The sequence below is a fragment of the Pteropus medius genome, unplaced genomic scaffold (assembly GCF_902729225.1).
Source record: "Pteropus medius unplaced genomic scaffold, Ma_sr-lr_union100, whole genome shotgun sequence".
Classification (NCBI taxonomy): domain Eukaryota; kingdom Metazoa; phylum Chordata; class Mammalia; order Chiroptera; family Pteropodidae; genus Pteropus; species Pteropus medius.
Window position 1 is genome coordinate 5,130,173 of NW_024350325.1, and position 23,357 is coordinate 5,153,529.

Consider the following 23,357-nt stretch of genomic DNA (forward strand, 5'->3'; position numbering starts at 1 on the left):
AGAGCCAATAATACACAATGAGAAAAGGATAGTCTCTGCCACAAATGGTATCGAGAAAACTGAATATCTATGTGCAAAAGAATGAAATTAGATTTGTATTTTACGGTGTAACAAAAATCAATTTCAAATGGATTAAAGATTTGAACATAAGACCTGAAACTGTAAAACTGCTAGAAAAAAAACATAGGGGATAAGTTCCTTGACCTTGTCCTAGGCAAGATTTTCTTGGATTTGACATAAAGGCAAATGCAACAAAAACAAAACTAAACACATGAGACTACATCAAACTAAAAAGCTTCTATACATTAAAGGAAATCAACAACGAAATGAAAAGTCAACCTATGCAATAGGAGAAAATATTTAAAATCACATATTTAATTAAGAGTTAATATCCAAAATATAAACAGAATTCATGTAACTCAATAACAAAACAAAGCAAAAAATTCCAATTAGGATAGCACAGTGCCTGAAAATACACGCACACGATGGCTATGATTCATTCTTAAAAAAGAAGGTAATTCCTACCATTTGTGACCATGTGGATGAACCCAAGTGGCATTATGCTAAGTGAAAAAAGCCAGACAGATAAAGACAAATACTGCATGGTATCACTTATATGTGGAATGTAGCATGGTATCACTTATATGTGGAATGTAGCAACAGAAGTCAACCCCAAAGTGACAGAAAATGCACTGGTTGTTGCCAGGGGCTGGGGGAGGATGGAACAAATGGGGAAAGGCTGATAAACGTGTAATAAATTTAAGTTATAAGATAAATAAGTTTGAGGATCTAATGTATATCATGGTGACTATAGTGATAATACTGAGTTGTATAATTGAAATTTTCTAAGAGAGTAAATCTTAAGAGTTCTCAGCAACCAAATAAAAGGTAACTGTGAGGTGATGGATGTGCTAATTAATTTAATTGTGGGAATCTTTTCACCGTGTATACATATTCAAATCATCTCATTTTATACTTTAAATATATTAAATTTTGTCAATTTTATCTCAATAAAGCTGGAAAAAAAGATAATTTTGTACATTCAGCCCAACTCAGGTTAAGTGATGTTATGTTAGTAGCTTGTAATCAGCCAAAGTTGGATCATTTTCTCCATAGAAATCACCAAATGCTACAAATCAGAGCTTTTATTCCTGGAGAGCTAGTTGCTAAAACAACCAGAGCACTGGTGATTATGCAGGACAATATTGCAAATTTGGACTTTCTCTGGTGAACTGTGACATATGACCACTCTACTTAAAATGGTGTTTATGTAACTCAGCTGTCAAAATTTCATTTCAGGCATTGGTAAGTGAATTAAAGCATGCAAAACATAAAAAGTTCTTCACCGGCCCATGAGCATTACGCAACATAGTACTTTAAAAACATGAAAATGGAAAAGTTTAATTTCGTCTTCTCAATGTCAGATTAAAGAGAAGAGATGCAAAATTGGGATGGATGCTGGTAGCAGCAGCTGTTCATTTGACACTATGCAGCAAAAATGTTTTAAAGCTAACATGGTTCAAGATCATCACTTGGAAGGCTGAAGTTCTCAGAGAGTAAAAGGAGGTCACACGCTTGAAAGAGCAAATCAGGATACATAAACCCATCTTAAGCAGGCCGATCTGTGTGTTTCATCCTCAGCAGAAAACTGGTCAGAGTCACAGTATACAGGTTAGATAAACATGTAGGAAGTTAGAGGAAAAACTGTGCTATAAAAGGGACTGGAGTCTCAGGTTTGCTCCAATACTTAAGTCAAAATTGTGGAATTTACCTCTGGTAGAGCAGTATTTCTAAATATTTTGTGTTGATTAAATGAGGCATCTTGTTCAAAGAGTAGTTTTTCTGACCTTGCTGGATATGAAATTATCATATGAAATTAATGGAGAAAATTTTACTGTCACGTATTAATTCACATTGACCACTGCATAATAATCAATCAATAGTAAATAAAATTAATCTCATCTAAAAGTGTTCAAATGGGTATAGATAATTTGGGGGATGTGTTGAAAAATTTCTAAAGGGTGTGATTCAAAAATTACTTTAAGATTTTCAGTTATTGGATCATCAACTCGCATATATGATTTTTCTTGAAACTACCTTATAAAGCCTAGATTCACAATAACCTTTTTTCTCACTTTGCAGAAGAGAGGCACAGTCCTCCTACAACTCAATCTTAGCTGACACAATGCCCAGGAATGTTAAACCTCTCCTCAGACAGTAACCAAAGGGATAATTTGAAATACTGTTTTAGAGAAACATATTTAATTGATTAATCAAGACACCTTAATCCATTTGGCTTCCTCTCTTTTCCTTTGTTATACTTATTTCTGTTTAGCCTGAAGCTTGAGTCCTATTGGGATGTTCTAGATTCGGAAAAATGGAATCAATATAGGTTAGTTTTGAGATGTAACTGGAATAATTCTCAGGTTTATCACATTTTTCAAAATACTTCAAAAAAACCCCACATGCAAGAATTTTACATGACATTTTTAGGTTTAGGTTTTATTTCAATAAAACAGATTTTTATGAAATGTCATTAAACATTCATTAAATATTTATTCCATCTATAGCCAATCTCCATTTTATTTTACCTCATAAAATGTTTACTATATTTTCCTATTAATAAAGAAGACTTATTAAAGTGTAACTAAATATTTAAATGTCAACTAAATGTGTACCAGAGACTACATTCTTTCTCATAATTATTTAAGGGCAAAGCTAAGCAAAAATGTTGGAAAACTGCTGACCCAGTTAAACCTCTCCTGATGCCAGGGGAGGGTTCCTAGTCAGATGACCTCCTATTCATTTGACCTGATCTGCACACTCATGGTGGATGGCAATGTTCACAGCATCATGGCATAACCTCTTGTCCTCCAGAATTTTTGACTTAAAAAAACCTTCTACAATATCATCAGAAATTTCTCTGTCAGAGAGATAAATGATCCAAAGCTAATCTGGGTCCTGGAGGTAATCTGAAAGTTGAAAACTGAATGTATAGTCATGTCAAAGAGGGTAAATCAGAGTCACCTTGTGAACAATATAAATACACGGTAGCTCAGAATTGTCTTCTGAGGTCTGCATAGATTTCTAATGGAACGCCTATTTTAGTATGAAGACGAGTAAACCAATACCGTGTATTTCTGGAAATTTATCCTAAAAAAATAAAGATTTATATAATAATTATAAGAATATTTGTACCAGAATTACTTCTAACAGCAAAAAAATAAGGAAACCCTTTAATATCCAACATTAAAATTATTGAATAAATTAACATACTGGCATAAATCTATTTGAGCTATTAAAGTTATATTCTAAAATAATGATTGAAGTGTGAAAGTGCTTACAATAGAATGCTATGGTAAAACCTCAAACTGATTTCTAATATAGATTAAATCCATATTTGTGAAAAAATATCAAAAAATCTATGACTTTATATTCATGAAAAATGTACAAACATGAAATATTTAGACTTATGTTTAAAGATAGAGCATTGGGTTATGTGTGATTATTATTTTTAATACTCTTCTATTTTGTCTTTTTTTATTTTCTATTTACTGTGTGTGTTATACAAATCTATAATTAAAATTAAGATATATATTAATATGAAATAGATATGTTTGAGTTAATTATGCTTTCTCAATAGCTTATAGTCAAATTTTGCTTTCTAATACATAATTTAATATACTTTAATCATTCATATGAGGAAGTTTAATATTCAAGAATATTTAATTACATAACTACTGTCGAATGAATGAGCAATACAATACTAATGAGTGCAAATATGTATATGATATTAGTTTAATAATCTTTGTTCTTACAACTTCCTCATATTCTAAAACCTCACAAATACCACCATAAAGAAAAATGTATTTATTTTTGTTGTAATAATTGAGAGGCCAACTATACAATTTATGGGTTTTTCAAATTTAGTATACCAATATTTGTTAAAACACTATCACTAACTTTGATTCTTAGGCCAAAAATGCCTTATGAAAGACTACCTGCAAGTTATTAGTGAATATAATAATTTCTACTGGATTATAGCAAATATAGCAAGTATTAGCTATTTAAAAGCCAGAAAGATTTTAACTTGAAATCTGGACAACCTTGGGCAAAAACTATATATAGCAAAATTAAAGGGAGTACAGACATGTATGTATATTTGTATATATGTATATGTGTATCTAATATCTACATATAGTCTGCACTAATCCCAGTATTATATTTTTTTTGTTTCCACTTAATCATTATGTTTTACTGGTAAAAAATGTCAAAGGGTCATAGTAAATAGTACCACTGAAATTTTAGTAAATCTGCAAAAATATGAACCATAAATATAATATTCAAGACCTTTCAAGTAAAGGGGAATTAGGCTATAACTTTATTTTATATTAATATATACCATTGTATGTTAATTTTTCACATGCTAGAGTTGACCAATTTTTGAATAGACTAAATTTGATTTTCCTAGCAATGGGTATAATAAAAATGAAAAAGGAAAAAAAAACTACTTTTAGCAGAGAACATGATATAAATACAAAATGAATCTGTAAATAAAAGCTAGGAGAGACTCGTAAATGTATGCAACACTGAAAACAGAAACATTTTAGATCAATGAACACAACCTTCTTACTACCCAGGAGTAAACTAAGGCCCTGAACATTTTTCACAATCTCATCACTGCTTGTCAGTCATCACAGCCCACTCGAAGCAGCAGGAGTATAACTGTGACAACAAAAAAATCTGTCCTCGCTGTGAGAACTAAGGAGATTAACTGTATTATGCATAAAACCATCATAAGACTGGATGATACCAATAATGGATAAGTTCTAAGCAACAAACATATAGCTTAAACTCTCTATACCATATTATTGTTTCCAGTTTAGTATTTACCTCTCCTATTAAAATCTCATAGCAATCTTCCGCCCATAGAACACGACAGTAGCACTACGAGACAGATTGGATGAATAAATGTAAATACCACTGCTATGCTTTATTGCTCCTTTCCCATGGGCTTATTGATTATTGATCTTTACTTGCAGTTTTTTAAGTCATCTTATAATATGCAGTATCAGCTCAATACTTCTCAGTACTGAGATTGTCACTTGATGAACTCAACACTCAAATATGCATATTGTCAAGAGTATTTCTTCAATCAATGATATATTAAAAAATATGAAAATTATCTGGAAAGCTGGAAAAGCTAAAGAGGCTATTTTCTAACACACTCATTAAATTCCAAATTAGGAAAAAAATATATAAGACAAAGCAGAACACAAACATAAAGTAATATGCTTTATTACCCTTTCAACTTCAAGACCACCTGTATTCCATTTTTGTCTAAGCCTCGTCTCATAAATCATTTAGGTTATCAGTAAAAGAAGCTCACTGTAGGCTTTCATATTCTGTGTCATGCACTATCTCCCCTACTCCACATTGTGTGGCTATAATAACAGATCCCAGGGTTCTCTCATGATCATTGGTCTATGCCACAGCTGTGTTTCTGAGGTTTCTTTATAATTCATTTTATTTTTACCTCATTTACTCAGACATCAGGAACTTTGCTCTCAATCGTTTGACCACAGACAGCTGGAGGGTTTCGGTGACTCATTATTTTGCTTAGAAGATCCAAGCTCCTTAGAATGACTTATCAGACCCCACACATGCCCCTACTCCTATGCCTCCACTCTTCACTACAGTTTCCTGTCACGGTCTTCTTTTTAATACATTCTATGGACCAAATTTATTTCAGTTCCCTATTTTGCTCTTTTCCTTCAGTCTTGGATTGGTCTCTTCCCAGTACCAGAATTGTCCTTGATTTTTTCTTGGATCCCTACCTTCTCCTGTCTACACATTATTTAGCATTCAGTGCAAACATCGTGTCTTGAAGAAAACCTTCCCTATCTATGCCTGTGTGTATTAGGTGATTCCTTTGGTGCTTCTATAGAAATCAGTAAACCATTTTTATCATATTTTTTCACTCTTGCATTAATGTCTCACCCACTAAAATATAAGACCCTTAAAGGTAAGGACCATTGTTGTGTTGCTATAGTCTCTGCCCCATGGTAATGGGTCATTACATTTTGGTTCAATTTAGATGAACTGTAGTATTCTAGACTGCATTTTCTTTACCCTTTCTCAAGAATTATAGGACCAGCAAGGGGAAGATAGTACTAGCACTGGCCATAAAACAAGTAGGATGATTTTTTGGGGGGTTTCAGCCTCTTCTAGAAAAGAACTAATTTTTAATCCTCTTTAGAAAAGTAAATGAAGCAAGTGTTTCATTTACTTTTTTAAGTAAAGTAAGTAACAAGCAATTAAATGTTGACTTTACGAGTTCTGTAAATATGATGTAAATCCAAAATGACTCTCAAAGTGTCAGAACTAAAGATACCAAGATCTTAGTGAAGTGCCTTTTGTTTTCAGAGTTGTGCAAAGTATTCAAGGTCAAGGTTAGCACCCAAAAGGAGTCAGATAAAGTAGCAAGTGATAGATATAGTGGTCCAACTTCATTCCAGTAGACTTTTACTGGTCTGTTCCTTTCCCAGTTATGCCGAGAGCTGTCTTCTTTAAGAAGATTACTACTCGGAATGAGATTGTTTTTATACAGACTAAATTTTTAAAAATTGACAATTATGATAATTTTGGATAAGGTAGAAATGATTTGGGTTATCTTAAATTCCTGGTGCTCAGAAGTTGACATAAAAAATCATTTTCTTGTCTTGGGGACATCGTCAGAAATAGGACACCGATTTATCAAAATACAAATGTTCACAATGGTATTTTTAATGATTTTTAAATCTTTTTGTAGACTTAAAATATAGTACCATATTCTTTTTTTCTCTCTCATAAACTACTATACTTTTATTTGCATTCTACAGTCGATTTAAGGAAAGTTTTAAAATGTTATTTTTTTACTATGTAGTGCTTAAGAATACTCCTACTTTTATTAAACACAAAAACATAATAGTAAGAACAAAACTAAAGTAAAAGTGTTTTAATATAAAGCAATTTCAAATATAATTTATCTTATTCAGAAAATGCTTTCTTAATTTAAAATTTAAGAAAAAAATAAATTAATGTAAAAAACAAATGTATTTAAGTGATAATATAAAAGAAGTTGATAAAGGAATTCTTAATTTTGGCTGTGTTTTTTTAGTTATTGTGACACGATAACACTTAAGGGTATAGGATTTTACTTCTCACATTTTAATTTTTTTAATTTAGAAAACTGCGTGCACATGTTTTTTTTTTCTGAAGCATCATTTGAAACTTCACTGAGTATAGGTTTATCTTTATGTATCGTGATATAACTTTGATAATAATAATGCCATATACGTTATTTATTCAAAGCTTTTGATACTTTTAAAATTTGAATACAATTAAAGGGCAAATTGTGAAATATAAGAATTACTTTAAGCAATACACAAGCGATGAAGTATATGTCTTCTGAAAATTAAATATGGAAATTAGAGGGAATAAATTCATTAAAGTAGATACCTTCACAGAACTAAATTGTTTTGTTTAATTATTTTCATGCTTTCTAATACTTTAACTATTAGCCAAATATAGATATTAGATTTAAAATTAATTAATACTAAATAAAATTTTTAAATTAGTTTCTAATTTTAAGTGCTGAGTAGATACTGGTGGCTACTGGATAATGGAAGCCATTCCTATTATCAAAGAAAGTTCTCCTGGACACTGCTGATTAGACAACTTAAAGAAACAAAAGCAATTATGAAGCAAAGAACAGTTTACCTATTAAATCATATGTTCTTTTTATAACATTTGAGCTTATCAATAAGGTTCTCACTTTTTAGCCTATTACTATATTTTTTAAATTACTAATAACTGTATCTAGAGAATTAAGGTTAATTGAATACAAGGTTGATTTAATAGTAATTATTGAAGTCTTTTACTAATTGATAACCATATGATCATCCAAAGATTAATGCAGTCACAGTCTAAATTCTCTCAAAAACTATGTCCTATCCTCTTTATGAGTGCCTCCTTTGTCATGTTTAAATTGATTAGAGAAGGAGCAGGTCATAATTAATTTCCACCTTTATCTTTCAATGTGTTTGACAATACCTAATATTCTAGGAATTTAAGAATAACTATAAAACATCTAGTTAGTTCAAATAGTTTATTCTAATATTGATCCACATGAGCAGATTGACTTTGCATTGTTCTATGAAGGTTGATAAAATATGTTCAATAAAACCTCTTAAGGACGTAAATTCATTATAGACCTTCAGTAAAAATTTAAAAAATCAAATATTTACTTGCCTTTATTGAATCTAGGTGTTTAGAGAATGGCCTTATTTTAAAAAATTTTACTAAGTATTATTCTATTAGTTTCAGGTACCAGCTCAGTTGCCTCTATCTTAGGAATAAGTGAGGCAATATAAATTTACTTGTGTATAATTTCTGAAGACTTAAGAATTTAGTGAAATTTCATAGTGCAAAAATGTTTTTGTTTTCTAAAAGAATATGATTTGCCTTTTTCTCAGACATTTCTCTGGGACCACTTCTATTCATGTGTCCTTTTTAATAAACAGCAAATATTTCATATGCAGTATAATTAGAACAGCCTATGACAAATTGAAAATTGCATTTGCATTGTAAAATATAGTATTTCAAGTCCATATATTGGAGTTTACATAAGCTAAATGTCTTTTCATAAGGTAAAAGACTAACATATAGAAGACAAGGTTTTAGCACACTCTGGAATCAAATATAAAGATGCAGCCAAGTATATGTCATGATGATGGTTAAGCCGCTTATTGAATATTTTGTAAGATTAAAAACCTGCTCTCTATCGTTACATTATGCTACATTATTTAAAATGTCTATTGATTTTTAGAACTTAGGTTGCCAGCATGAAAAAAAGCAGGACATGTTGATGCAATAATTTCTATAAACTGACCTAGTTCTCATTTGTTTCTACCATGCTACACATAATTCTCACACTTGAAGATCATAAAAGTTTGTTTAAAATATCTTAAGATATTTTAAACTGTAATTTAATACCTGTTTTCCTTGCTTGCAAGTAAACTAATCATAAGAATATCACTTTGACCAGTGAAATTTTTATATTAAGTTATATTGAATGCACTCTATAAGTGCTCAGATGGATTTTGAACACTTTTTTATTAGTTGATATAATCTCAGCACTTATTTATTTAGAAAAGTAGTAAGTCTTCTGTTGCATTTCTTTCTATCCCGTCCATTAACTGACTGTACCTATAACCTGTGAACCTAATGTTAACCTGTAACCTGTTAACCTTAGTTCATTTAAAATGTCAAGTGGATTTCTAGAGCTACCCTAAAGTTCTGAATTGTCTTTTCAGTGTGACTTTGACGCAAAATGCATTTTGATGCATTTTCTAATGCATCGTGAGAGGATTCCCAGGAGATCAAGAATGTATAGGGCGTTAATACAGGGGACTAATGCACTGGTCCATATTTTTAATAAATATTCCAGCCTAGAGATTAATGGTATAATATTGATGTCCAGAAAAACTCTGAATTGGAAGAAAAAAGAGCTCTTCCTCACAAGGACACATCTACTTTTTAATTATCTCTATTATAACCTTCATATGTGGAAGAAAAAAATTTTTTCTTTATCTTAAGATGTGCAAATGATTATTTAATATTCATATTCTCTGCTGAGATATAAGGTAATTCTTTCAGAAATATAAAGTGACCTAGGAACTAATGGTATTTCTTTTAAATAACACTACATTACTACTTAAATTGTTTCATAATTAAAAGGGTAGCTTCAATAAACAAACATGACAGTCAGAGACTCGTGGACACCACGGACAGTGGATTAGTGGTTACCAGAGGGAAGAGGGTGGGGAGAAAGGTAGATAGGGGTAAAAGGGGTCCAATATTTGGTGGCAGAAGGAAATCTAACTTTGGGTGGAACACACAACAGAATATATATATATATATACACATATATATATATATATACATATATATATATATACATATATATATATGTGTTATATATATATATGGAGAATATATATAATGTGTATATATATATACATATATATATATGTATATATATATATATGTATATACACACACGCACATATATATATATATACTGTTGAATTGTATACTTGAAACTTATTTGATTTTATTAAGCAATATCACCCCAATAATTTTTAATTTAAAAAATGTAGCTTCAACCAAAATGTCTGCAAAGTTATTTCAACAAATTTCACTGTCATTTCATTGTTTAAAAGATATTGAAGCAAATTATTCTTATATTGTTCTTGAATGGTTAGATAGATATGTCTATATACCTTTATCTATATTTCTCTTTCTATTCTAATAACTACTCTTCCAGCATTGTTTGGTATCAATTTATATGCTCACAACATTTATTATGTTAAATATGTGCATATATATTAACATGGTTCATACTATTATGTATTATTTTTCTATTTAAACCTTATTCATTAATTTCAGAAACTATGATGAAAATAACAAAAAATGAAAAAATGTAGCAAAATATAAAAAAGAATACCAAGAAAGGCAGGACTGGAAAAACTTAGAATACAAGTAGGGCAAGAAAGAAAAAAATAAAACCCATTCACATAGTTCTTAATTACTCATCTTTAATTTTGACATCGAGAAGAAAAGGAAAAGAAACGTAGTTGGTTACATGATTTTAGTTTCTAACGTAAGAAACATAGCCAGTTAATTAAAGAAACAAAGTTCTTCTTAGCATAGATTGTCAAAGAAATTTGTATTTAGGAGATATTGGAGTGAAATCATAGATAATATGAAAATAGTTTTTTTAGAGTAAAAGCAGAAACATGTTTAATAGGGCTTTATATTGCATCATCCATAAAAATTATGATAACTATTTTAAAACACAGTTAAACAAAATTGATTTTTCAAAAAGATTAACAGAAGAATAATCTTTTACCTATGTCTAACTCAATCCACACATGTAGAGTAGCCAGAAGGATATATCTTTTAAAAATAATCTGTAAATAATTCTCTCAGGTGAGATTGTAATAGTAGTAAATATCAGACAGGTGATGGCATAGCTTCTATGTAAGACTTAAAAGATGATAATTCAGATTTATTGTTGTGAATTGATTCATGTGGTTGAAATAAGAGACAAATCATTTCTAAGATTAAGTTGGTAGTGCGAAAATGTAGGGATTCTCATCCAATGGACTTTAAAGGAGCTGGTGAAAATAGTCAGGTCTTTCTCATATAAAGATAAATTTTATCTTTATATAAGACAGATTGTCTTAGAATTTAAAAACCTTCAGGGAATCAAAAAAGAAATGAGAGAGAGAGAGATTAAAAAATGGTTTCAAAACTCATTGTAAGACATATATATACATATATGAAGAATGTTATGATAAGCATGAAGCAAATTACATTAAGAGCAGAGGTAGTCTGACTTCAAGTAACTTACACAATGATACAGACAGTTCTGTTCAGGGATCTCAGGTTTTCCACCCCCAACTAGTGTTGTTGAATGTATCTTTTTATAGAGAATCATATAATAGAAAGGCAAAGATAGCCACGATAAGAGACATTTAGGGCACCTTATTAGCATATCTAATAATTGCATGGCAAAATCCATGTCTCATCTATTTATTTCTAATATCTTTCTTAGAATTAGGTTATATGGCAGATATTTTCATGATTCGAATAGAGTAAATCTTCAGCTCCAACGTTATGGGGTGTTTTTTTTTTTTTTTTTTTGGTAATAGGATCTTTGCTTTTTTTAAATTTTTTAATTTTATTATTATTTTTTTTATGGTGACATTAGTTAACGAAATCCAATAAGTTTCAGCTGTACATTTTAACAGTAAGGCATATATATATTTACACTGATTGTTCACCTCCCATAGTTAGATTTCTTTCTGTCACTACATATTCAACATTGCTTTTTAACGTTGTTCATTTGTTCATTCATCTATTTTTACTGCTTCACTTATTTTTTGACATATGTAGAATTAAAAGATGATAATTCAGATTTATTGTTGTGAATTGATTCATGTGGTTGAAATAAGAGACAAATCATTTCTAAGATTAAGTTGGTAGTGCGAAAATGTAGGGATTCTCATCCAATGGACTTTAAAGGAGCTGGTGAAAATAGTCAGGTCTTTCTCATATAAAGATAAATTTGACTCCTTCCTTAGTGTTCAGCATCTGGCTACCAACAACAGTGCATCAGGCTCTGCCTCAGGGCAGAGAGTACAGTGTACAATTTGCCTGAATTTAGAAATAAATGCTTTAAATGAGCATATTTAAACTTCTCAGAGAGATTAGATACCAGTATTAGGGGAAAACACTTCTCCCTATAAATATTTTTGCTTGCTTTTATCAGGCAGTGAAAATTTTATAATGTAAAATTTTTATTTGCCGTAATTTCCAGAAACGTAAAAGTAAAATTTGGGGTTCGACACTAGCAAGAAACTTGTTGAAACAAGTAACAAGATATGTGTTTACAAACATCTATTTCTCAGAGTTTAAAGGGCATTTAGTTCTGTTTATAGATTTTAGTTCCCAATTTAACATTGTGTTTAAGTTGGTAACACAGTTAATATCTTTTTGGAAGAAGTACCATTTTAATAAATGCATAAATAGTTTACGTTCTTTTCTTCTGTGTATTTGCTCTTCGGATGGCATCTATCTTTTATTTTTTATGGAAAACAGAACAATTGAGAAATGCTGTAATACTTTATATGTTTAAAAAAAACTTCAAAACATCCTATGATAATTTATCAACTAGGAAAAGTTTCATTGATTTCTTATATATCAGTTAATTCTGAGCTTTAATAGAAAAATCCCTTTAAATCCAATATTTACTACTATTAAATTGGTTCATTTATTACATTTAGAAATCCCTAGGTGTTTCAACTGTTTTAATATAGACAGCTTGTTTTTTAAAACAACTTACTTTTTTGTGATTTAAAAAACATTTTTTCAAAACAGTGGACTAGCTTTGAGATACAGATAAAGATTACTTTCTTCATATATGAAATCCACTAGTTTTTCTAGGAAATGTAGTAATTAAATCTATTTTTAAGAATGACAGTAAATGGTAACCAATTAGAAAAAGTGCTATGATATTGCCATATAAACAATGTGACATAGTTGTTTATGAATTTATCTATAACCTAGAAATTTATAAGCCAAAACTAATTTTGCAAACATCCTTGCTTCACACACACACCTTACTTTTTTAAAAGGATCTGATATGCTTCTAAGTACTAACTTGTTCTATAAGGTACTATACTAATACTAATCTTAAAATGAGTATGGTTTATTTTACATTTATTTCTTCTCAACCTTCATATCTATAAGATTTTTTATATTTTTTTGAAGAACAATAAGTTCATTTTCATGTAAAATTGGTGTATAATGAGGACTTTGGCTTCTAGTAAATTTACACACTGTATATTCTGAAAAAAAGTCCCATTGACAACCTAAATGTACCATAAATTACAAAAAGGGTTATTTCATTGAATTTTTAAATTTGAAAAGGATAATGGAGAAACTGTAAATCTAAAATAAATTAAAAAACAGAAAGTCAAAAAAAAAATAGGATGTGAAAGCCGAAATCAGAATTTCTCTTAGTGACAATTAACAATACCTATGTTGTTTAGCCCTGGAGATTAATAGCCCCATGCCTTCTTGAAATCTTATTATCTTCCAAGATGTATACTGTCCTCCACTTTCTATTAGGAGCAAATGCAAAGCTTCTCTTTCTTAATCTAGGCTCCTGGAAATGCTTATAAATTAATTATGAGCTAAATAAATAAACAGCAAAAAGAAACAACAAGAAAATGGCCTAACAGAAGTGAAATTCAACAGAAACAATGATTTGCTCATTTAGGTTCTCTCATTTACTTCAGCAATTGGAATTTTCAGATACAGAATATTAAAATACTATATATGAGGGATGTTAAATTAAGCAAGAAGCATTCTATTATCATCCCTCATTTTGCATTATTACTTAATATTGCATAAGAAATAAACAAAGAAATAACAAAAGAACAAAAAAAAAACAATAGCAATAATCCTAATATATTTGACTAGTCAGATATGAAAATATAACCAAAATATTTTTAACAGAAATTTATATCAATGAATTGATAACTCAATTGCTACCTTAACAGATGACTGATAGAGTTGAAGAGGGAATTATACACTTGAGAACTGAAGCCCTAAACCAGCATGTAGCACAGAGATACATAGAAATTAAAAATATGAAAGTTAAAAAGACATAAAGATAGAATGAAAGAAGATATTTCACATATCTAAGAAAATTCCATGTGAGAAGAATGTAAAATATAAAGCTGAGGCACTACTGAATAAATTATCATTTTCCAAAACTGATAAAAGACAGGAGTCATCAAATTCTGCAATAAAAGTATCCTAAGCAGAATTTACAGAGTGAAATTTATATCTAGGTTTATTATAATGAACTTATTTTTATATGAATTCCTATATTAAAATGCACATAAAGTTAACACTATTTATCTCAAATCATTCAAAAATAAAATCATTATATAATATTAATATGATTTTGAAAAGTTAGTTGCATAGTTGCTATAACTTTGGGATCTGAAATCCATTAGAAATTCATGCTCCAGGTCAGAAGTCAGCAAACCATGCTTGCTACTGGCTGCCTTTTTTAAAAACAAATTTTTATTCTAATACAGCCATGCAATTCATGTGTTGCTTGTGGCTGCTTATGAGTACAAAAAGCAGAGTTGAATAGTTACAACAAAGACTACATGGCCTAGAAAGCCTAAATTATTTATTATCTATCCTTTTAAGATAAAGTCAACTGACCTCTGCTCTAGATAAAGTCTATTCGAGTAATTCTCCTGAGAGAAAAAATATCACGTTTAAGTATATCATTTAACAGATAAAGCCCTAATTTAATAATGATCTTCAAGAAATTATATCAGTGCTATAAGAAATGTCAACATGATTATTAAAGGAAGAGGAATATAAAGAAAACCTAAGACAGGGGAGGAAGATTTGTACAGAGTTCTCAGTGAGGAGGCCTTGAGTGATCAGAAACACTGGGATATTCAACTCCGAGAGGAGAACAAAGGGTATTCTATCAGAAAAGGCAAACTGTAGCAAATGACTCTTGTATCTCATGGGTTAACTCAAATATAAATATTATTTTTTACATTCTGATGGTGTTAGTAAGACTGGTGGCTCAGATCATTGCAGACATCCTGAGAGCCAGGTTCTCTTCGTGGGTGGTTCTGCGACACCCTGGGGCCTCAGATGGAGAAGATAGCACATTGTGGCTTTTATAGTCTAGGCTTATAAATATCCTAAACTAAAAACTTGGTCTTAATATTTTCAGATAATTTAAGCACTTCATAAGCCAACCAGGTTTTAAGAGAAAGAATTTTTTTTTAAGTAGTAGAAATTTAATTCATATAAATACTTTCCTATAAAAATAATCTAGGAAATATTTTTTAAGTTCCCTGTCTATGTTTCTTACCTCAAGCAATTATTATTTTCATGTACTTATATAGTTTTAAATTATATATACTAATAATTATGCATTTTTAATGCTATGGTTCATAGAAATATAGGTTTAGCAATGCAAATGAAAGCATATAGTGTAATTGATGTTTAAAATTTTAAACAACAATCATACATGTTATATCACAAAAGTATTAAAAGAATGTGAATGAAAGTTCTACCAAAAATTTTTACAATGTTTTCAAATGCAAGGTGCTTTTTTATATTCAAATTAATGTTATTGAATTCAATGCTCCATTTTTGAACACGAGTTATATGTATTTAATTTTGCCAACATAAAATATAATCTTTTTTGTGCTTTATGAGTCATCCTTTTTGTACAGTATCCTTAGTGGGGTATAATTCTTTGCAAATAGTCTTTAGTCACAATCTGTATTGTAAACAGAATTTGAATATATGGCTCGAAATGAATGATGGAATTAATTTAAAATATCTCAGATATTTTCAAAGATGAATATTTGCAACGTAGAAATACCTATGGAAAACTGGAGAAATAACACTTATGAGGCAAAAAGAAAGAGATGTGTTGAGGAACGGAATGAAATTTACTATAGTAGTTTTTGCCTAACTGTACCTTATTTTACAGAATAAATGTGATCCTCAAAATGTGGAAAATTACTTTTAAAAATCAAGTCTTAGCTTAGATATATTACTCAAACCTACTTTTAAGAGAAAATGTGTGTGTAAGTATATGCTTATGAGTATGTATTTGCTTAGTGCTTTGTATCTAGTCAAAGTGGGTAAAAATACAGCTTTAGGAAAAGCCAATAAAGGCTTTCTGTGTATCTAAAAATCAAAAATTCCAAATCTGAACCTTAAAACAGTTTTTATAAAGCTTATTTATGAAAGCACTTGTATATTGACATTGACATGGAAGTGACATGACACCTAGATGATGAGGATGGTGTTGGGAGACATTTTCATAGGATTTTAATATCTAGAGTACAAGCTATACAGGGCCAAGTATTGTTCTATATTTCAATCACTGAAATGTCTCAAGTCTCTAGGATACTACCTCATACATAGTGAGACTCAATAAACATTTGTTGAATGAAGGGACAGTTTGTAAATAATCACCCTGCTTATGTTTTAGATCATAAAAATGGGAATGTGGCAGTTGTAATTTACTCATCTGAGTCAGGTGGTGGCAAAAGCCTAATATATCAGTTCCTAAGGCAATGATATTGTCCTTAAATAAATTATTTTACTATTAAGTCCTATATCAATGATAAAAGTAAACACCAACCAAGATTATATAATTTCCAGCTAAACATCTTATATTCTTATATTCTATGTACCTTCTTACTCAAATCATTCTGACTTACAAAGAATTTTTACATGGGGTAACTAAGGCATTATTAATTTTATTACAAAGATTTATTTATCCATTCAATAAATATTTAGTAAATGCTTTCTTTCAGCAGTATGCTAAGCAGTAAGGGCATGATTGCATACACACGACTGCCATAGTCACTGGCCCATGGACATTTCCTCTTGTGACAGAAACAAATAAAAAAATAAACACATGAACAAAATTAATTTGTCTTATGATAAGTGATTTGAACAAAATAAATGGAAATGGGAGTTTGGGAATTGAATGAATTTGTAATTTTAGTTCTCAGGGGAGGCAATTTTGATGAGAGAACATTTCAACTGAGATCTTTAAGTTGCAAGTTCAGCTTAAAAAGAGACTTTCTCAGTTGGATAGGTTCTGAAATATCTCCAAAGGCAGGAATATATGCCACTGAGAAGGGAGAAGGAGAGAGGCTACTATACCTCTGACATATAATAATCAGTAGAGTTGGAAATGCTTGCGTCTGAAAGTTACTGTCCATTTACCAAAATGGAAACATTTCTATTCTATAAAATAATTATGAGCACCCATATTTTTTAATATTGTTTAACCAATGTTTGGGATGTTAAAAAAACTGCCTAATATAAACAAAGAAATAGAATTTTGTTAATACCCAAACAAATACAGTATAATTATATATATTAAGTTTTGACTATATTTCTATTTTTTATTTGATTTCTTTATTTTATACATGTTTCCCAGGATAGTCCACTGGTCTTACAGTCTGACAGGAATGTAACAGTGAATGCAAGAAATCACATGGGGCAGTTAACTGGACAGCTGACAGTAGGTGAGTGTTTGGGGGCAAAATCGCTTGTATCATCTTATTCCATTTAAATCTTTGTGGTTGTTTAAATTAGGAAAAGTAAAAGTATATATAATATATAACTAGACATCCCATACAGCCCAATTATCTTGCACATGATTTGATTCGTCATGAAGCTAGTTATGGTTTCCTCTGTTTGGAAGCTGTTACTCTTGTCGAATGTGTTATTATGGGACTGAATTACATATATTGTAATTACATATTTGGCTGTTATTACATTTGAATTATAAAATGCACAATTTTCTCAACAAGTATCTCCTTACTATATATTAAATTATAGTAAACAGACTTGAACAAACATATGAGATATAACCTTATGTGGTCTATGTATTTATTTTAGGCAAATAATTTACTAATAAATGTTATTTGCTTTTATAAATTAGAAATTATAGTAGTCAAATATAATAAATCTTAACATTTATGAATTATTTATAAATTGATGTTGAATTACCTATACTTTAAGGTTTATAGGCTTTAGAAGTTCTAAGTTAATGATAAATTATTCATGTTTTATTATATTGTAAAAAAATTTTAATATAGAGATTCATATTACATGACATTATTATTTGATTTAATTTTTGTAAGAAAGCAAATTAAAAATCAGTTGTAATTATGTAAAATAATACAATGATTTGATTTGTGTGTAACTGCTAAAATACTTTTAGAATACTGTATTTTTCTGTGGGGAAAATTGCCTAAAACCTAGTGATTGCGTGTGTGCATTAAAGTATATTATAAATAGTAAATTAGAATTTTGAGGATTGAGTTACCCTTATCTTAATGACAAATTTGTCATGATTTTAATGAAAATATGTTTCCAATATTTTTAACTAAGTTGCAAAAATATAGCATTTGAAATGTGAGATTAATAAACATGAGTTTGATTCTATCTACTTCTTTTTAGGTATTTGAACTTTTTGATATGCTATTTATTTGAATGAAGCTAAAATTAAAGCTTATATTTTAGCATATATGTATTTCCAAAATATATAGTTTTTTAATTTACAGTAATTAAATTTTATTTTACATATTCTTTAAAGCATAGGAGTCGGTCTGTAGACATCTATTACTATAACTGGATAGTATTTTGTGATATGTAGAAATTACAAATGGGAGCAATGTGCAAATATATTAAAAATTAGAGAAAAGAAAGATATTTATAGATACAGAAATGATCCAGAAGTACCAGACACTCAATGTAAATGACCATGCCAATTCACAATTGTTATATTTGTACTGCAGAAACAGGCCTAAACTGGCAGATTTTCCATATTATATTTCTTAATATTGAGAATGCTTTAGCTAGATAAAACTTTATTTTGTATTCTGTTCTTGATTTAAAAAAAAAAAAAGAAAGAAAAAGAAATGGTTCTTTGTGGAAATGCCAAAATGTAAATTAAACACACAGTGATATATACCAGTCTCCACTGTAATACAATAGCTACATAACTATTACCGGTAGAGCAAAGCAACTGTTTAGATTATATGGAGTGTAATCAAATACCATTTGTATTTTGCTGCATACTTTTCTGCAGGAAATAGAAAAAAATAATAGTATCGTGCTCGTATTTTCAGCCATTGTTCCAAACTAATTTTAATAAAGTATCGAGATTTGCCAATTGAGGAAAAGAGAAAGATAAATGAAGAAAAAGAGAAAAAAAGAGTGGTTGGGGGAAGAAAGGTTATGCTTAGTTTTAAATGAAGCAAATCAACGAATTAATGGTGTAGCAGTTTATTTCTATGGATGGAAATATATTCCTTCCAGTGAGGCTAAAACTAAAAACTATTTAACATCCTGGCCTTCTGGGTGTGCTGTTGGTGAACTTCATCTTTCTACTGCTTTGTATTTTTCAATAAACGTACAGAGAACAAAAGGAGACATAGATAAAGGGGAGTGGGGAAAGAATAATGCAGTCACATTTGGAATCCAACTATACAAGACTCCAAAAAAAAATTAGTTCTTAGAGACTCAGTTTTCTCATCTCTAAAATAGAGATGACACTATTTCGAATAATATAAGAAGCAGGGCAATTTCAGTGTCTGCAAATGGTAGGCAACTATATTTTGAATATGTTATTATTTTGATGATGGTGATTATAGATATAAGTTACAAATACATTGCTATTACTTGAAAAATCTTATAATTTTCTATCCAATGTATCTCTGTAATAGCTGTGGAATGTACCCTGGATTATGATTGTAGATATAGTACAAAACATCACAGAAAGTGTATCTGATGTGAGGAAAATTTTTGAATCATGTCAGGATAAAATTATCTTTAGGTAGAACTTGAAGAGAATAGGATGAACTCAAGCAATGTATTCAATCAGTATTCATTTTTAAAGATTAATTTTAGTTGCATTGACATAAAGTAGCTGCTTTAACTCTCTTTTCCTATTGACTTTTTTTCTTTAATTCTTTAATTTTTGTTTAGGGGCATAGTCTTGATTACAGTATAAATATAATACTATTTTGCAACTTTTAAAAATAAACTACCAAAAATGAACTATTTATGAAAAAATATTTTTTTTATTTTCTGAGTAAAAAAATTCTAATTTTTATCCTAAATCTTTCAATTACTAATAGAAAGTATAACAAACTTTAAATATTTTTCCACATTTTATTCTCATTAAATATTGGAAAATGAAATAAAACATCCCTTACCAGTAGCTACCTGTACCATTTTTTTTTCTCAAAATTATATATAAGATTGATCAGCAAAGCAAATATCCATTGTTCTTGCATCCTGACATTCTGTTATTCTATTCTATATATACGAGCCTACCTTCCTGCTGATTAAATTTGCAGGGATATGTGTAATCAAAGGCATGAGCAGACCAGGTGTGTGAATATGAAACCAGATTATTTCTACTTCGATAAATGCAAAGAAAATATTTTAAACATATGCCAGCTCAAACATAATCAAAATTAAATCTAAACATTTTTAGACTTTGGATAAAAAAAATCAATTGACAAATATTTTTGTATGCTTATAAAGTTCCAGGCTTTATGTTGAATTTCTGTTAATATCAGATTACCTCCCTCACAACAAAGTCTAAGATTCCAATTTTTCATGAGGGGATTAATGAATTCAAAATTTCTTTATACAAATTCTTCTTCTTAGAATAAAGCTGAAATCGAGGAATGAGGTTGTTGTTGAGAAGTGGTTAAAGAAAGTACACGATCCCAAGAGGTCAGATGCCTTGCAGTAAAAACAAGAACTTTCGTAAACACGTCTGAGAACCATTACCCAGATCGAAATTTCTGTTTTTCAATCTATAACGACTATGTTAGGAGGGCATTCCTTTTTTTATATAATTGACAAAAACGATGTGTGGTTTTAGGTGTTATGTGTTCATAAGTGTTGATAGTATGATATTTTATATTTTTCGGGACACTTTCATCAATTATTATGGATGAAAGATGTGAATTATGCACCATTTTTGTTAAGCTGATCATATTATCTTAGGAAACTGCTACAATGTGATTACAGAATAAAAGTCATTTCTTAGGGCAGTGCTGATGAAATATTATCATGCAGTTTTGATACAGACTTTACTTATAATACTGATAATAATGATAATGCTATAGTAATTGGATTTGCTAAAAATGTAATGATCCTTTTCACAATTTCATGGGAATAATCAGTTATCTTTTATTTACCAATAACATTACATTGATTTATAATAGAATAAGATTTAAAATACCTTTATAAGTAATTTTAGAAATATGTTAATCTTATAAAAATGATCGTTCTTCAATAACTCAGCCAACTCTATTAAATTATTAAATTATATGTTGCTTATTTTTACATTACAATATAAATTATTGTTTATTTTAACAAAGCAATGGCTAAAAAGTAATAGAATTTTTTCTGTCTCATATGCCTTTTGTTATCGGTCTATAGCTGGAGAATAAAAATAAAATGAGGATAAGCTGAAAATTGAATATGAAATAATATTAATGGGTAAGGCTAGTTTTGATTGTAATTAATTTTGGTCAGTAGCCTTCTTATTTAAATTTCAGTCACAGACAATATTGTTTGAGAAACCTTGAATGATTGCTATGTGGTCCTGTGTTGCCACATCTATATCATTATCCCAGTGAAATATTGAGACTAATTGGGTATTAAGTAATTGGAATGTCATTGTTCTGAAATTTTACTTTTAAAATGTGCTTAAAGTCACAATCTTATACTTAAAATGAGATATCATATTTCATCATAATTCTCCTTGTTTAATGCTCAATAAATCGGGAGAATGAATTAACTGCAAGGAACTGCTAGCTAATTGTCAGAACAATTTACTCATAGTTGATAATCTCATTTCCATTTATCAGAAATCAGAGACATAATTATATTATATAAAAACCTCAATTACAATTTATAATGCCTCATTCTTCTGCCTTTCTTCACTAATTCTTCAATGCTTCAAAATTGTTCAAACTAATTCTTAAATAAGTGTAACTATGTAGTAGTAAGAAAGAAAGTCACTGGTAAGAAATTAAACACAGTACTATTTTTATTTGCTACTAGTTTTCTTTTTATGTTTTATATTTTTAGGATTAAAAAACACATAATATTGAAAACAAGTATAGACATCTGCTGTAGGAGAGTTGACTGGTTTCTTCTGTGGTCTGAGGAGCTTGGTTCATTGCCCTGGGGATTTCTGAGAGAGCCAGTCATGGAGTGGGAATAATAAGCAGCAGATGGGCCAGAGCAGAGGCGTCAGTACTGGCCCTTTGCCTTTTCCGGGGCCTGTCATTCAGCCACACACTTAAAAATCAAATTTGTTTTATTTATGACTAGAAAAGATGTGTTTAATAACAAAAATTATACATTAAGATTCTATAAGGAACATATTTTTTTTGGCTTGTTTTCTTCTCATTTTGAGTCAATATACAAGAATAATACAGTCTACAGAATGAAACAAACATTTTTAAAAGATAGTAAGTTTATAAGGAGAGAAAAAATGTATGAATATATAAAATTACATTAACATTAATATGTTGTTTATGTGGAAGTTATTTATACCCTATAGAGTAATCAATTAAAGTGCATTGACCTTCCTGGTAGTAAAGATCTAAAGGGAATTGTGACTAATGACATGATTCCACTAATTTAAGGAGAAAATATATGAGCTTCTTATGGGAAACCAAAGTTTTTTTTTTATTCAATTATACTGAATAAAATGTACACATTGATTTATACAAAGAAAACTGGATGGTACAGTGTATACTATTTTTAGCAGCTCTACATCAAGAGAAGCACTGGGTCTGCTAATACTTTGGCATAATGCTTTAAGAATATTGAGAACACAACAATAAAGTGCAGTTAGATAAAAGTAATTGTGGGTGGCAATAAATATAACACATTTACTGGTTCAGGTTAATTCAGGAATAAAAATCTAGACTTACCTGCAAAAGATGATGTGTGTGTCCATTCCTTAAGTGATGTGTACTTTCGCCTGGGTCAGGTGAAGTAAGAGCCCAAAAACAGTGATTGTGGCTGGATCTTTTCATTTCAGAAATAAAGTGAACTGATGATAAAATTTATATTCTTCAGTAAAAACTGAAGACCCTAACTAAGTCTATTAAATGTGTTGATGG

The 23,357-nt window shown here is 29.7% G+C and overlaps 1 protein-coding gene across 1 annotated transcript in view; it reads left to right on the plus strand.

Annotated features, from left to right (window-relative positions):
- SGCZ (sarcoglycan zeta) overlaps nt 1-23,357 on the plus strand; it is a 541,352-nt gene that overhangs the window by 455,377 nt on the left and 62,618 nt on the right. Inside the window, exon 4 of the mRNA XM_039839338.1 lies at nt 17,627-17,714. Within this exon, the coding sequence (XP_039695272.1) occupies nt 17,627-17,714 (88 nt within the window). The remainder of the gene's footprint in view (nt 1-17,626; nt 17,715-23,357) is intronic.